The sequence below is a fragment of the Lagenorhynchus albirostris genome, chromosome 8 (assembly GCF_949774975.1).
Source record: "Lagenorhynchus albirostris chromosome 8, mLagAlb1.1, whole genome shotgun sequence".
Taxonomy (NCBI): domain Eukaryota; kingdom Metazoa; phylum Chordata; class Mammalia; order Artiodactyla; family Delphinidae; genus Lagenorhynchus; species Lagenorhynchus albirostris.
In genome coordinates, this window is record NC_083102.1 from 13,294,805 (window position 1) to 13,312,672 (window position 17,868).

General features: G+C 43.2%; 1 protein-coding gene across 4 annotated transcripts in view; it reads left to right on the forward strand.

The window, feature by feature from the left end:
* Window positions 1-17,868, forward strand: part of DENND2A (DENN domain containing 2A) — a 102,113-nt gene that overhangs the window by 16,415 nt on the left and 67,830 nt on the right. For 3 of the 4 annotated variants that reach the window (XM_060156537.1, XM_060156538.1, XM_060156534.1), the window contains exons 2-3: window positions 9,875-9,976; window positions 12,348-13,511. In XM_060156537.1, the coding sequence (XP_060012520.1) occupies window positions 9,903-9,976; window positions 12,348-13,511 (1,238 nt within the window). In that variant the 5' untranslated portion in view covers window positions 9,875-9,902. The remainder of the gene's footprint in view (window positions 1-9,874; window positions 9,977-12,347; window positions 13,512-17,868) is intronic. The other variant, XM_060156536.1, reaches the window with a different exon arrangement.

The window sequence follows — 17,868 nt, forward strand, 5'->3', positions numbered from 1 at the left end:
CCATCACCTCACACAGTTAACTTTTTTTTGTTTGTGTGGTGAAAACATTTAAGATCTACTCTCTTAGCAACTTCCAAGTATATAACACGATACTGTCGTGCGCATCTTATTTTCTGTATGAGAATGAAAACTCTCAGAGGGCAAGTAAATGATTTAGTTTACATTTCTCCCAGCTTCACTCAGTTCTCTGTGTGCAGTAGACACAATTATTAGTTGGAAGAATGAATTACATGACTATTTCCCTGTTAGCCATAGGTCCCCATATAATCTCTCTTTGAACCCATGGGAACATCTGTACTGGGAAGTGGTTACTGGAGACCAGGATCCAAGCCTTGGTAGTCACTAAGGGAAAGGAGGAAATGAGAATAAAGTGTCACTTACCCTTTCGTTCAGGAGATACTGTGGCAAAGCCCAACAAGTAGTGGAGTGACAGGCTCAGCCGACCCGATACCCTGCAGCTGTCGTTGTAGCTGCAGAGCGACCATGTGGCCTGTTGGGGGCGCCACAGGGCAGACCCTGACTCCCGCAGGTAACAGCTGAGTTTACATTTTCCCCTGTTATTTGTGATAGTAATAATAATGCATGCTTATTACAAAAAAATTGGAAATCTATTTTTTGTTGTTGTTGAAAATATAGATAAGTAGAACAGAAAAAAATCATTCCAAGATTCTTACTCGATGACAGCTACTGTTAATCCTTTGTTACATTTCCTTCCAGTCATTTTCTTATGTGTGAGATTTTGAGTAGGAATAGATTCCTTCCCCCTGCCCCCTTTAAAAACATGTTTTACTCATATAGTATGCAAGCTTTTGGATCCTGTTCCTTTTGGCTAACATCACAACGTGAGCATTTTTTCCATTTAGTAATAGTCTTTTTTTTTTTTTTTTTCTGCTGTGCTGCACGCATGCAAACCAGGGATCGAACCTGTGCCCCCTGCGGTGGAAGCTCAGTCTTAACCCCTGGACCGCCAGGGAAGTCCCAATAGTCTCTTTTTTTTAGCTTGACTTTTTAATTTACTTTTTAAAAATAACAGCTTTATTGAAATATAATTCACATATAATACAATTCACCCATTTAAAGTGTACAGTTTAATGGTTTTTAGTGTATTCACAGAGTTGTTCGACCATCACCACAATCAATTTTAGAAATTTTCATCACTCCAGAAAGAAACCGCATACTCATTAGCAGTCACTCCCCATTTTCCCCACCTACCCGCTTCCAACCTAGACAACCACTAATCTACTTTCTATCTCAATAGAATTGTAGTAGTCTTAAACGTAATTTAACTTGCTATATAATATTTCACTGAAAGCTGTATTATAGTTTATATTACCATTATATTGCTTGACATTTGAGTTATTTGTGATTTTCAGTATTATAAATAATATAGCTATGAACATTTATGCATACATTTTTCCATATTTAGGATTATTCTTTAGGATAGACTCCCAAAGTAGAGAAATGTTTAATCACAGAACCATAAAAAGAGAGACCCACAAAAAAACCTTCAGTCTCCCTCCCAGCTCACTCTATTAGCAAGTGTTTATGAAATTCAGCATGGTGTAAAAGAATAAAACAATTGCTGATCTTGAAGAGCTGAACAACACTAAAAATAATCAGCTAGAGTCTAGTTCTCGTCTAGATTAGAAAATGTAATATGAAGCCACAGTGATACTGTATAAGGAGCACCAGGCTTGGGCTCAAAACATAGACTCACTCCTGGCTCTACCACTTAAGAGTTGTTATATGTACTTAGACAAGTGACTTAACTTCCCTTGGTTTGATTTCCTCATCAGAAGAATGGTAGGAGCATTGACATTGACTTCTGCAGAGGTTAGAAACAAGAAGTGGCTTCTGGCCTAGCCAAGAACAGAGAGAAGGAAGAGTAAGTTTAAATGTTTGAGAGTTGAAAGAAGTTAGAACCTGACTTCTCCAAGTTTGGTGACCTGTAATACCTAAAAGAAACAAAAGGAGGTGTACTTTTTTACTTAAAAGAAATATTTACCTGAATTCAGATTTTCAAACCATATTTTCGCAGTATTAGCGTATTTCATAACTCCCATAACTCCTACTTTTATGATTTATGGCAAACTCATAGTAACTTTTTCCAGAGAGGTGACTCTAGTAGTTATTAAGCATTAACTTGGGAGGGCTGACACCACTAAAACTTTATACACACAGTAGTTTAGTGTTCATATGCAAGATGGCCACCTAATTGTACTTTCTTGCTTTTTATCCTCCACAAAATGGTGAACCGAAAGGCAACATATGGAAGTATTTCCACACTGCAAGTGAGTGAGGGGAAACACATGATTTGCAAATATTGTCAAGTGAAAAATGTGTTTCCATCCTACGAAGGTGGCCAAATACATCTCTCTATGTAGGATTGTTCTGCAGGTGTGAAAAATCCTTCCTGGGTTTACGAAAAGTGAGAATAATAAAAATCTTTCGCTATCTCTGGCCTCAGGAGCATCAAAAAGTGTGGTCCAGTCTACAGCCTCAGGCTGCTCAAGACACAGATTCCCAGTGGCTTCACTTGTCAGACAACTGACAGGTGTAGGTCAAGAAAATACTGATCAGGTTGTTCAAAGAAACTGTTATTGTCAGTAACTGGGTATTCATACCACAGAAAGTCTTAAAATGACTCAGATTATGCTCTCGGTCTGGAGGCCATTCCTTAGAGTGAAAATGAGTCTTGCTGTTGAAGCCTGCCTGTGTAGGGACGATCTATGAAACAGCATCTTGGAGCATTTACACCTGGGCTTGAGGGACAGGAGCAACTCACTGTGTGCTGATAACACCTCCATCGGATTTCAGAGATGCTCTGAAAAATAGGAGCAGAGAGACACACTGGAGTAAAAGACTGCCTTGCAAAGGAAGCTGGCAAAGGAGAGTAGATCTGTTGCTGACTGACAATACCAGTGACAGGAAGATAAACTCTAGGGTTCAATTCTAAGCCTATGAATTCCTGGGGGAACTTATAAATGCAGATTCCGAGGCCCTCTTCTAGCAGTCTGATTCACTCAGTCTGGGGTGGGGCCAGCACTCCTCAATTTTAGCAGCTGTCCCTGCTGATTAAAAAAAATAATAATAACAAGGGACTTCCCTGGTGGCAAAGTGGTTAAGACTCCATGTTCCCAAGGCAGGGGACCTGGGTTCGATCCCTGGTCAGGGAACTAGATCCCACATGCATGCCGCAACTAAAAGTTCACATGCTACAACTAAGGAGCCCGCCTGCGCAACTAAGACCCGGCGCAAGCAGCTAAATAAATATTAAAAAAATAACAGCATTATTGAGATATAATTCACATACCATAAAATTCACCCCTTTAAAATACACAGTTTTTAGTGTTTTTAGCGTATTAACTATAAGTGTTTTTAGCATATTAACTATTTTGTGCAACTATCACCACTAATTTTAGAACATTTTCATCACTCTCCTCCCCTGGAAAATCCGTACCTATTAGCAGTCAGTCCCCACTCCCCGTCACACAGCCCCTGGCAAAACTAATCTATCAATACTTTCCATCTCTATGGATTTATCTATTCTGCACGTTTCATGTAGATGGAATCATGCTATATTTCTTTTGTGTCTGGGCTTTTTTCCACTTAGTATTTTTTTACAGTTCATCATGTTGTAGCATGTAATAGTCCTTTTTTTAATGGCTGAATAATATTCCATTTGTATGACTAGACCACATTTTGTTTATCCAGTCATCTGTTGAGTATAAGAAAATGGTATATGTGTTCGCTTATTCAACAAACATCTCTTTTCTTTTTCAAAAATATTTATATTTAATTTAATTTTGGCGTGGGCTTTTCTCTAGTTGGTGGCGGGCAGGGGCTACTCTTCGTTGCGGTGCGCGGGCTTCTCATTGCGGTGGCTTCTCTTCTGGAGCACCGGCTCTAGGTGCTCGGGCTTCAGTAGTTGTGGCACGCAGGCTCAGTGGTTGTGGCTCGCAGGCTCTAGAGCGAAGACTCAGTAGTTGTGGCGCACGGGCTTAGTTGCTCTGCGGCATGTGGGATCTTCCCGGACCAGGGCTTGAACCCGTGTCCCCTGCATTGGAAGGCGGATTCTTTTTTTTTTTTTTTTTTTGTGGTGCGCGGGCCTCTCACTGTTGTGGTCTCTTCCCGTTGCGGAGCACAGGCTCCGGACATGCAGGCTCAGCAGCCATGGCTCATGGGCCCAGCCGCTCCGCGGCATGTGGGATCTTCCCGGACTGGGGCACGAACCCATGTCCCTTGCATCGGCAGGCGGACTCTCAACCACTGCGCCACCAGGGAAGCCCCAACAAACATTTCTTGAACACGCTTATTTGAAGGGGGAATCTTCTGGGCTTAAAGCAGAACTCTAGAAATAGAAAGACTTTGGTCGTTACCAGAAAAGCCATTAACTTGGCTCTGCCACAGGCTTTACCTGGCGTGTGTACTGAGGACCTGGAGTCTGGTCGTGGTGTGCAGGCACTGTTTAAACATTTGGTCCGAAAGTGCAGGCTGTGATTTTGCCAAATATGGCCCCCGGATGTGGTTCTGAGGCAGCACGTAGCCTTTGGCTTCCGTTGTTACTCACCTGCTTCAGGATCCCCCATCTTGTTTCAAATGTGAAAATATTGCTGTTTTTGTGAAAATAGTCCACCCCAAAAGCTGTTATGTAAAGAACTAGAGTGGCCTGTTTTAACAATTATTTTTGTTTGTTTGAAGATAATGAAAATGAAGCATCAAGAGGCTCAGGAAAGAGCTTCACTAAGCAGTTAGACGCAGCAAGAGTTGTGTTATGTGATTGTGCACTGTTTTGTTTTGTTTTTTTCCTTCTCAACATATTTTCTGAAAACAAACACCTTCTGGGTATGCTTGCTAATAAGAAGAATGCTTAGGGAATTCCCTGGTGGCCTAGTGGTTTGGATTCTGGGCTTTCACTGCTGTGGCCCAGGTTCAATCCCTGGTCAGGGAACTGAGGTGCTGCAAGCTGTGCAGCCAAAAAAAAAAAAGCTCAGTTGAGAAAATAACTATTTTTGTTCTACTGTAATTGTTATTGTTTCTTCTCAGTTTTGTTGCCTGCTCGTTACAAGCTGATAAAACTAAGTTATTAGAATCATTAAAGCTGAAAAGCTTGTAGGTTTTTTTGTTTTTTTTAATTTATTTTTAAAAATAAACAAAAATTTATTTTATTATTTTTGATTGCATTGGGTCTTCGTTGCTGCACGCAGGCTTTCTCTAGTCGCGGTGAGCAGGGGCTACTCTTCGTTGCAGTGCACGGGCTTCTCATTGCAGTGGCTTCTCGTTGTGGAGCACAGCCTCTAAGTGTGCGGGCTTCAGTAGTTGTGGCACATGGGCTCAGTAGTTGTGGCACATGGTCTCAGTAGTTGTGGCTCGCGGGCTCTAGAGCGCAGGCTCAGTAGTTGTGGCTCACGGGCTCTAGAGCGCAGGCTCAGTAGTTGTGGCCCATGGGCTAGTTGCTCTGTAGCACGTGGGATCTTCCCTGACCAGGGCTCAAACCTGTGTCCCCTGCATTGGCAGGTGGATTCTTAACCACTGCGCCACCAGAGAAGCCCTTGTAGTTTTATTTGCAACACAAATGAAAACCACTCAAAGTTTAATTTTATTAGTATGTAATCATTTATGAACTAAACTGTATTTTTCATTCAGTATTTCAAGTCTGACCATTTTATGAATCAAGTTATGTATCGTATACATTTACTTATATTTCAGAACTAACATACTAGCCTTAGAACACTAAAGGGCACTGGAAAATTATAGTTATGTATTCCCCACTCCACCTCCCTCCCCTGCCCAAATTTCATTGAATATACTTATACTGTATTTTCAGTTGAGATATAATTCACATAAAATTCACCATTTAAAAGTGCACAATTGGGCTTCCCGGGTGGCACAGTGGTTAAGAATCCACCTGCCAATGCAGGGGACACGGGTTCAAGCCCTGGTCCAGGAAGATCCCACATGACGCAGAACAACTAAGCCCATGTGCCACAACTACTGAAGCCCGAGCACCTAGAGCCGGTGCTCCAGAACTAGAGAGGCCACTGCAATGAGAAGCCCGTGCACCGCAACGAAGAGTAGCCCCCGCTCGTCGCAACTAGAGAAAAGCCCGCACGCAGCAACGAAGACCCAACGCAGCCCCCCCCCAAAAAAAGTGCACAATTTAGGGACTTGTAATGTATTCACTGTGTTGTGCAGCTATCATCACTATCTAATTCCAGAACATTTCTATCATCCCCAAAAGAAATCTTTACCTGTTAGTAATCATCCCAATTCCACTTCCCTCTATGGGTTTACCTATTCCGGACATTTCATATAAATACAATCATACAATATTCCTTCTGTATCTGGCTTTTTTCACGTAGTGTGTTTTCAAGGTTCAGCCATGCTGTAGCATGTAATGGTCCTTTGTTCCTTTTCAAGATTGAGCTGAATAACATTATACTATATGGCTAGACCACATTTTGTTTGTTTATCCATTCATCCATTGATCGACATTTCCAGATTTCATTTTTTATTTAAATCACTGTTTTTGTTTTATGATTTGGGGAAAATCAGTTCTTCCTGCTCCCACCCCCACCATGTCCTGTGGCTTAAACATGTCCAGGGTTTTTTTATAGCAGTCCCTAAACCAGTACTATCCAAACTTCTTGTAAGTGACCTTGATTGCAAAATTTCTGTAGACCATGTATCACCTCCCTGTTCCCAACATAAAAACCCCACCAGAGCTAATAGGAAGAAGGTTATTACTGTTGGTGATATCAACAATCCATGGCATCCTATATACTTTTTTTTTAAATATCATAAATGGATAATTAATGCCCAGAACAAAATATGAACAATGCTTTATTATAAGTAGAAGCACTCTAAGAGGCCAAGCCTCAGACCATGAGTAGCTGTCTTACTGGGCTCCTGGTATTTAAGACTATGCTAGCTTCACCAGGTGGTGTTTCCTGCCTGCCTTTGCTGGTTCCTCAAATGGCAATGGAGGGAGGCGAGCAGGCAGGCATGGGCCAGATTCTAAAGGAGTTACCATCTCCCCACTGGCACTCCTCGCTTCTCTCCACACAGGGCTGCTCCCCTCCCTCCTTCAGGCACTCTCAGGCTCTCCTGTAAGAACTGCTCTCGGGAAAAGATCTGATATGTCAACTGCCTCCTTCCTACTTGTGGAGAAACACTTTATATCTGTTTTTAAATCTTGACCCTTTTGGGGGGAAATACTTGTTTTTAAATTAATGATCTCACATTTAGTACCCCAGGCCCCTTTAAAAAAATAGTGTTTTCAGAAATCAGGCTGGAATTTCAAGCCTTAGTGGGTAAACTTGAAGGAGTCACAAAATAATATAGCATTTTGATCTAGTACTGTCAGTCTGGAGCAATTAAATTTTCTGTGGGCTTTTAAGACTGGCCAGAAGTATCTCCTATAATCTGTCTCTTTCTCTCTCTTGAAAAAGTAAAAAGGTAATTCAGAGAAGTAATTAGGAGTAACATGTTGAGATGTTAGAAGGGAGTTCCTAACATTAAAAGCTGAAAAGACTCTCCCACCACTTCTTTTTTTTTTTTTTTTTTTAATTAGATATCTTCCTGGACTGGGGCATGAACCCGTGCATCGGCAGGTGGACTCCCAACCACTGCGCCACCAGGGAAGCCCCTCCCACCACTTCTTAACTTCACCTGATCCCTCCAATCAACTTGACATTGATTTCCAAAGAGAACCTTTGAGTCAAGAACAGATTTTACAGTATTCACTTTAGCAAGAAGAAAAACAAAACTTGATTATGGGCTAGACTGATAAACATAATCAGCTATAGATATCGGCATTTACAAAATATCTTCTTCAATTTGTAAGACAGTTTAAAAAACTTACGGGAATGTTTGAATATTCAAAAAACATAGGAACTTTCATGGACCACACTTTGGGAAACAGCTCCATCTTGTATTCCCAGACCTATAAAGTGATAGAGAAGTTTATCTTGGTAATTTACGTCACAGAGTTCTCCCACCTAGCAAATTAGGCTAGGCTTGTCACCTAATTAATGACCTTTAAACATCAGAGACAAAAGGGAAGTGTCAAAGTTTTGTGGGAGCAGCATTTTCCATTCTTCTGTGAATTTAGAAATGTTGGTGAGCTGATTGCTGAGTGTGCCTTGGGTTCTATGCCCCCTCAGTTCCAGCCCCTTAAGCCCACTTGAACTTGCTTCTCAGACCGTGGTATCAGCTGTTTCTCTAGAGACTGTGGTTTTCAGACTGGAAGTTATTACTGCCTGATGGGAATCAAGTTCACTTAAGTACCATGTTGTTTAAGTGCTTCTCGGGATCTTTAACCTCAGAGTTCATCCATGGTTCTCTGTGCATTAGACACAGTGCGCTTTGTGCTTTTTGAAAAAGCTATGGCTTCCTAGGAAGTATAAGGAAACCGTTCCCTTGAGGAGAGAGGGGGTTATGGGGCTGATCGTGACCCAAGCACAGTCCCGGTGCTCTCCCCAGGGGCAGACATTATGTCTTACTCATCCTTGAGTGCCCAGAGCATTCTGCACAGGGCCTGGCACCTATTCAGAGAGCCAGTGAAAGAGGATGCCAGCTCGAAAGAAGAGGGTGAGTGGGGAGAGTTGCTGCTCACGCGGAGCAAGGCTGCATCTCTGTGGGCTTGGTCTGTGTGGAGGCAGAGTGCAGACGTGCGGAGAGCAGCGGGGAGTGGCTGCTACCCTTGAGTCCCATGGGGCCTCTGCCAGATGCAGGACAGAAGAGCAGTGTCTGTCAGCCCAGCTGCATAGAAGGTTCCAGAAGCTTTGCTGAGCTTAGGAGAGGGGCAGTGAGTTCCTTCCTGTCCCTGAAAGGCCTCTCAGGGCCCTTTTCCCTAACGGAGGGGAGAGACCTGGGGCCTGGCTTCTTTGAAGAACTGGGCTTGCTTTCAACACTGACATACCCCAAAATGCAGGGTGCCGCTCACTGGAAAGGGGGACAACCGGGTTCTGTGGGCAGGCCCAAGCTCCGTCCTTCTCCCACAGTTTCTCTAGAGGTTTTTTCAGCTCGCCGTTTCCTAACCTCCCTCTTCTTTAATTTGTTGCCCATGTTCACTCTTCTCTTTTTCTTTCTCCCTCTAGCCTCCCTCTCCTTGTCCCCAAGAGGTACATGCATGTCTTAAAGCCTAGCCCTTTGATTTCTTGGGGGGAGGGGTTGCCTAGGCCAAGAAACGATCATTAAAATACCTGCACATCCTAGTAGTTAGAAAACTACTAGTCAGGTAAACCTTCCTGAGCGAGGGGATAGGAATCCTGGAAGCTTGAGGAGGAGGTGGGAGAGGAATTCCTGGGAGGTTCAGTGGAAAAGACGTGAATCTATGTACAGGGCTCCAAAGACAGTGTGGGTTTACACCCAGCATGGGGGCAGCAGAAGAGTAGAGTAGCTCTGGGTAGGTATTTCCACTTTAGCAGGTGGTTTATTTCTTGTTTCAAATAAAGTAATAGTTCTTCTCTTCTTTAGGGGCTGTTAGCTCATCACATGTTCTTACAGAGCCTTGAAAAAGTGTCAACTTGTGCTGGTATTTATGTTTTAGTTTCTAAGGTTATACGTTTTCTTAAAAATTTTGGTTACATTATCTAAAAGACACACACACACACACACACACACACACACACACACACACACACACACACACACACACACACACACGAGAAGTGCTGGCATGGGGTCTGAATCTGGGTGGACCTCAGGATTCTGTGCCTTTGACCCAACCCCTTCCTGGGTCAAGGATTCTGTATGGTGCATCTCTGTCACCCTCTACTCCTGGGTGGAATCCACCAGAGATAAATAGTTTGGGGTATGGGCCCTAGAGTTGCTGCCATGGCTCACTGAGTGTGCATCCCTGTTCCCCCAGGCGACTTGGAGCTCCTCTCGGTGCTGACATGATGACAGTGTGCAGGCCAGCCAAGGGCAGCCACAGCCAGACTGAAAACCTGGGCCACAAACTGGCTGACAAGTAAGAACTTTTCTCCCCCAGGAACGCAGAAGTTGGCCCAGATTCTCAGTCTCCTTCCTTTTTCCACTGCCTTTCCCTCCTCACTAACCCTGCCTCCCTGAACTAAGGAGGCATTCTTTTCCAAGTCTTGGTGGTGAGCCTCCTGTAAATCATCTCCATGCACTGCGTTCAGTCAGCAACCCAAGACCAGAGTGGTCAAGGAAAGGCCTTCCTGGTGCCCAGTGTTCCACTTCAGGCCCTATCCCCATGTATGCCTTCCAGTCCAGGGTTTATTTTTCTAACTACTAGGATGTGCAGGTATTTTAATTATCGTTGAGCCCTAAAGCTTTGCAGCTGCATTTGTCCACATAGCCTGCTTTATATTAGCAGGGTTGTTTTCTCCCCAGATGGAGCCCTTTCCTCTGATACCCTGTCTCACATTCTGCAATGGAATTAGCAATTGCTGAGCTGTTCACAGATCACTGAGCTGTTCACAACTATGCATCCCAGTCCAGAGCCCCTTCTGGGGCCACAGAATCCTGGAAACAGGAACTCGAGAACTTCTTGGGTACAGCAACTGTGTGGAGAAGGCACTCTGCCCCTGGTTTCATCATCCTTGCCGCTCTTGCTTGAGCTTTGTAATTCCAGCGTGGTTTTCTAGCAAGCTAGCCTTTCTCCTCTTCAGCTTTTAGATGGGGCCTCAGTGATTGTGAGGCTGCTCCAGATGTCTGGGATCTTAGACAATAACTACAATCATTATAATAACACTAGTTACCATTTATTGCCATCAAGACTTATAATGTGTGCTGTGCTCTGGACACATTACATATATTAACACAACCATTCATTCATTGACTACCTACTATGCACTGGTCACAGCAAACAAGATAAATTTGGCCTCTGCACCAATAAAATCCAGTGTTCTCATTTTAAAGTGAAAAAAAATGAAGCCAAGGTCCACACCCAGGTCCCTCTAACTCTAAAGCCATATATTTATCTACTGTCAATATTTTTTAACAGTACATAGGATATTTATGATTATATATTATATCAATTCTCACTAAGTGTGAACTAACCTGAATTGTGTTTTTATGTGTCCTGTTTCTTCATCTTGCCTCTAGCACAATGAGAGCAAGGACTTAAATTTCTGTCTTTTGAACTCTCAGTAAAATAACAAACTGGTTCTGACTAAAATTTGAATTCATGCTAATATCCTCAGTGGTGACAGGACCATTACAAAAGGGTTTCTTTTTTGTAAGCGCTCTGTTATGAATGCTAATTGATTATTTAAACAAGGAATTCTGCTTTGATAGCCATATTTAACATATGAAAATTTGTTTGCAATTTCACAAGCTTCTGGTTTATGCTGAGCAACCAAGAACAACGACATCATTTACATGTTAATGTCCCAATCCTGGGAGAAGTCTTTACATAAACAACCGTTAGTCTCTGGAATAGAAAGCTAGCTAGTAACAGTATGCATGAAATTGCTAATTATTCATCCTTCACGTGAACCTTAACTGGAGTTTCCATATAGTCAGATCTATATATTCAGAAAACATGCACCATGAAGTCGGTCCATGCATGTTTGCTAATCTTGGCACATTTAAGGTCCCTGTGCTCCGTCATGACCTTTGCTGGTGGACGAATGCTTTGCATTTCAAAACACAGATACTCCCATTCTCATTAGAATAGCTTCAAATGTTCTGTTTTTCTTTCAAAATAATTTTTAACATCTTTGTGGCACTAACTCATCTCCTAAAGTCACGTATGGAGGCCTATATCCCCCCACGTACGTGCTAGGCCAGAACTTTCTGCAATGATGGAAATGTTCTTCTGCATCCAATACAGTGACCGTTAGCCACACATGGCTACTGAGTACTTGACATATGGCTGCTGCAACTGAGGAAGAGGAGCTTTAATTTAATTTGATTTTAGTTCAAATAGCCACATGTAGCTAGTGGCTACTATATCGGACAGTGCAGTTCCAGGCTATGCGAGAAATCTGAATCTGCTTGTTTACTCACTTATTCACTCAACAAATATTTATTGACCACCTACTCTGCCGGATGTTGTTCTGGGTGCTAGGGATGTAGCAGTAGCCAAAACAGGCCACAGTTCAAAACAAAACAAAACAATCCCTGTCCTCACGGAGAGACCAGTCTAGTAGGGCTCACATTCTAGAGGAGGTTCCATTCAAATGCAGCCAACATTCTAGAGGAGGTTCCATTCAAATGCAGCCAATCATTGTGGCTTTACCCACTCAGATCAGGACAATTTATCAAACCCAACTAGTATGTAACATTTATATCTAAGTTCTAGCAAATCTGAATGACTAGTTAAGAACAATAACCAAGAATTCCTGCACTCAGTGTTTGTCTTTCTTGTTCAGGGTCAAGGTGGAAGGTCCAAAGGCTGGGGAAGACCCTCAAAGGCAGCCGTTTAGGTCCTCCATTCCTTTCCTAGAGACTGATCAGGACTCACCCTTCCGAAGAAGCCCGCTGGAGAGCCTCTATAACCTGATGCTAGAGCCAAGAGTGGACTGTTTTCAGCAGAACATGTTCAGCTCAAATATGATCATCAGCGACCCAGCTTCAGATCTCGGCACTAAAGGAGCCAGCAGGGCCGGCAAGAGGCAGCTAAGCAGTGTTCAGAACCCCTGCCCTCCCGCCCGAGGCGGGGCCTGGCACAAGTCCCTCAGCATAAAGGACAAGATATCAGAATGGGAAGGGAAAAAGGAGTTGCCCACTCCTGCCCCTGGCAGGAAAGCAGATGGGCAAGAGGATTACCTGACGTCATGTGTGATGGAGAGGAGAAGCAGCGATGGTTCGAGGACTCGGGTCACAGAGGCTCAGAACGGAACAAGGCTGGACGCAGAGAGTAGAGAGGATGAGAGGAATAAAGGGGTAGTGCAAGTTGGGGCACAGGATGCAGAGCAGAGGCAAGACCTGAGCCAGCCAGCCCGGGAGCTGGCTCCTAGCTTGGGAAGAGGCCGGGAGCCCAGGCTTGGCAAACAGCGCTTTCAGAATGATAGCCTGTCTGTGCTGAAGCAGGTGGAGAAACTTGAGCAGGCTCTGAAGGATGGGTCTGCAGGGTTGGATCCCCAGCTACCTGGCACCTGTTATTCCCCACACTGCCTGCCGGACAAGGCCGAGGAGGGGCCCACCCTTCCTGAGAACCGTGGGGGCGCGAGTGTCTCAGAATTCAGGGCCCACCGCTTGGACCTGGAAGGCAGGGAGCCCGCCCCTGAGGCCACAGAGGAAAGGAAGGGCTTGTGCGGGAGGCCCTGTGACCAGAGGCTGGAGAGTGTGTACAGGGGCTCGGAGGACTCCCCCACAAGACCCTTCATCAACCCCCCGCCCAAACCCCGGAGAACTTTCAAACATGATGGCGAAGGGGACAAGGATGGGAACCCAGGCATCAGCTTCCGGAAAGATAAAAGGAACCTGCCTCCTCTGCCCTCTCTACCGGCCCCGCCCCTGCCCTCCTCTCCCCCGCCTTCCTCTGTGAACAGGAGACTGTGGAGCGGGAGACCGAAGGCCAGTGCTGACCACAGGTAGGTGACTGGTGGCTGTCAGCTGGAGCCCTTTAGGCCACACTGCAACTGTCTGTTCTCAGCCTAATTATTTATTTTATTAAATTGTTGGATCTTGTAGTTAGTTGAGACTCTTCATAGCTTAAGATGGTTCACTGATTAAACCTGAAAACGTAACTGTTACAGGTGTTTTGTATTAGTTCCTTGTCTTCAAAAAAGAGTATTGGCCTTGAAAAATCACCCTTTGAATGTGATGAGTGCTTGTAATTCAGACAGTAACCAAGAGTTAAATGAAAACTTGTATTGACACTGGCCATCTACTAATTGGTGCTAATTGATGTTCATTCTGCTACTACCATCCCCACCTGGTGCGTGGTGCCGGGAGTCTTTCCCAGCTCTTCCTTTCATGTTTTTTCTTGGTACGGGCTCTAGAAACACACTGCCTGGCCTACCCTGGCCCTATCATGGTCTATCTAAGTGACTTTGAACAAGTTACTTAACCTCTCGAGGCCTCAGTTTTCTCATTTATGCGTATAGATGCACACACGGTAAATATTTTATAATATTAAAATAACACCTTAGATAATAAAACATGTGAATGCTTGAAGGTAAAATCTGTGCTTTGGAAACAATTTCTTTTCTGTTTTGAAACCTAATTTCTTGTCTATTTCTGTAATGTGCTAATTGGTTTGATACCTGCTAATCTGAAAACCAGCTACTGAGAAAAACTCCTCTGAGCAGTTGCCTGTACCTGCTGTCATCACTTCTTCCCCTCCTGTGTTTATCTTGACTCACTGCAGTTGGGCTTTTGCCACTTATGCTGGAACTGCTCTAGGCCGAGTCACCTACCACCTCCATCTTGCTAAATACGGTTGCCAGTTCTCTGTTCTTTCCTTGATTGACCTCTCTTAGCATTTGAGAACCAACTTGACTCGCACCACCTTGAAATACTATGTTCACTAGGCTTCTAGGCCACCAGCTTTCCTGATAGCCCTACTTCACTTGGCTGCTCCTCCTCAGCTCCATTTTCCTCTCCCTCTACATGTCGGAATAACACCCCCCAATCCATCTACACGCCATCCCGGGATCATGTCACCTCTCCTCCATTTACACTCACTCCCTTAAATGATCTCACCCAGTCCCATGGTTTTAAGTGTCAGTTACATGCTTATGATTCCCAGATATATATCTCCAGCCCTGACTCTCCCCCAGCCTCAGGTTTGTATAGTCCTCTCATGCTTGGGTCTCCATTTGGTTATCTAATAGCTTGGACTTAACACGTCTAAACCTAAATTCTCAATCCAGGCCACTACTAACGGTCTCTTCCCAAAATAGATGCTATCTTATTAAGTGGTATCACCCTTTATTTTGCTTACGCCAAAAACCTAAGAGTCATTTGTGATTTCTCTCTTTTTCACATACCCCCAATCTAATTCATCAGCAAGTCCTTCGGTTCTAGTTTTAAACATTTTCTTAAAGTTGACTACATCTCCTCCACTGCCACCACCTTAGTCGTTTTGTATCCACCCCCAGCGTTCTCCTCAGCAGCCAGAGGAGTCTTCTAGAAATACAGATTTGATCATGTCAGTCCCCTGCTCAACATGGTCTGTCAGGTAGGATTCTTTGGGTGCCAGAAATGTAATGTCTTATGTTCTCTTACAGGGGAAAAAAGTTTGGGTATTCTAGAATTTCTAGAAACACACACACATATATATTATATCCTTTAAAAAATGAAATCATGCTCTATATCGACTGTTTTTTACTTAGGATCTCATTGAGATATTTCAGTGGTTCCACTTTCCTTTTTTTTTTCACCTTCCTTTTTTAACTGCCATCTTTACAGCACCTGGCTAAACCATATTTTATTTAGCCATTCCCCTAGTGATTTACACCTAGGTTGTTTCCAGTTTACAAATAACGCTGTGATGAACACAGTGTTGTTGTGTGACATTGGACGAGCTCCTAAATTTGTCTGAGCCTCATTTTACTGATTTGTAAAATGGAGATGTATAATTATCTCCATGTGACCACTTCATAGCTTTGTTGTGAAGATTGGATGAGTAAATATTTGTAAACATAAGTTAAAACAGAGCCTGGCATATAGTAAATGATCAATAAATGTTAGCTGTTATTTTTTTCTTGCTCTATTCTGTTTAATTAATCAGGGTACCTATTTCTTTTCTTTTCTTTTTTTTAGGATGTTGGGGGTAGGAGTTTAGTAATTTATTTATTTATTTTTGCTGTGTTGGGTCTTCGTTTCTGTGCGAGGGCTTTCTCTAGTTGTGGCAAGTGGGGACCACTCTTCATTGTGGTGTGTGGGCCTCTGACTATCGCGGCCTCTCTTGTTGCGGAGCACAGGCTCCAGACGCGCAGGCTCAGTAGTTGTGGCTCACGGGCCTAGTTGCTCCGCGGCATATGGGATCCTCCCAGACCAGGGCTCGAACCCGTGTCCCCTGCATTAACAGGCAGATTCTCAACCACTGCGCCACCAGGGAAGCCCAGGGTACCTATTTCTTTTCTAGGACCAAACTGTTTTAATTATTTTAACCTCATAATCTGTTTTATTTATTTATTTTAATTAATTATTTTAATTAATTTTTGGCTGCATTGGGTCTTCGTTGCTGCACGCAGGCTTTCTCTAGGTGCAGCGAGCAGGGGCTACTCTTTGTTGCAGTGCGCGGGCTTCTCATTGCGGTGGCTTCTCGTTGCAGAGCACGGGCTCTAGGCACACGGGCTTCAGTAGCTGTGGTGTGCGGGCTCTAGAGCGCAGGCTCAGTAGTTGTGGCGCACGGGCTCTAGAGCGCAGGCTCAGTAGTTGTGGCGCACGGGCTCTAGAGTGCAGGCTCAGTAGTTGTGGCACATGGGCTTAGTTGCTCTGCAGCATGGGAGATCTTCCCAGACCAGGGATCAAACCCGTGTCCCCTGCAGTGGCAGGTGGCTTCTTAACCACTGTGCCACCAGGGAAGTCCCTGTTTGGGTAGAGAATTCTTAATTGACAATATTTTTCTTTCAGCCTTTTGAATATGTGATCCCAATACCTTCTGGCCTCCATAGTTTCTATTAGAAATCAAATAATCTTATTGAAGATCCCTTGTATGTGAGGAGTTAGGGCCTTCAGTAGTTGTGGCACGTGGACTCAGTAGTTGTGGCTTGTGGACTCTAGAGCGCAGGCTCAGTAGTTGTGGCACATGGGCTTAGTTGCTCTGTGGCATGTGGGGTCTTCCCGGACCAGAGCTCGAACCCGTGTCCCTGCATTGGCAGGCAGATTCTTAACCACTGTGCCACCAGGGAAGTCCCCTCATAATCTGTTTTAATATCTAGTAGAGCTTACAGAAATTTCTTATTGTTGCTAATAGTTAGTGGATTCTTTTGGACATGCTACATATACTACCATGTAATACACACACAAATGATCATTTGGTCTCCTTTTTAATAATTATAAACCTCTTATTTATTTCCTAATTATTCTCCTTATTCAAAAAATGTCTTAAATATTCTGATGTCTTTTCCTAAATGGTCTATATTATCACTATCAAATTTCACACACACACGAAATATGTCAGCTTTTAATTGGGATTCTATACATTTGCTAAGTTTATTCCTAAGTATTTTATTCTTTTGTTGCCATTGTTAATGTAATCTTTTTTCTCATTATATGGTCTTTGTATTTAAGAAAATATTTATTTTTGTATATTATTCATTTAAAAGACTCCTTAAATTTCTTATTGTTTCTAATCGTTTGTCAATTGTTCCTCTTGGACTTTCTGCGTATATAATCATATTGTCTGCAAAGAATTATCATTTTATGATTTACATCTCCAGATTCTTTCTCTTACTAAAGTGCACTGACTAATATTTTCATAACAGTGTGAAATAATAGTGCTGATAGCACTGGGCAGCTTTATCTCACCCCTAACTTTAGTGCTAATGCTTCTGGTGTTACTCTCAAGAACTCTTGTTGGAGTTATGTTTTCATGCTATCAAGGTGGTGTTCATTGGTAATCCTTTTCTTACTAAGAGTTTAAAAAATTAGGATTGGGTTTTGTTAAATTACTTTTCAGAAACATTATATAATTGTGTGTTTCTTCTCCTTTGACCTATTAATAGTGAATTTATATCGTACTATTTGGGGGATGAACTCCCACTTTGTTCTGGTTCATTATTCTTTTAATGCACAACTGAATTCTATTTGCTAATATTCTATTTAAGATTTTTTTAAGATTTATTATATTTTATTTATTTAATTAATTTATTTTTGGCTGTATCGGGTCTTAGTTGCGGCACATGGGGTCTTTTGTTGTGGCGCGCAGGCTTCTTTCTCGTTGTGGTGTGCAGATTTTCTCTCACTAGTTGTGGCGTGTGGGCTCCAGGGTGCGTG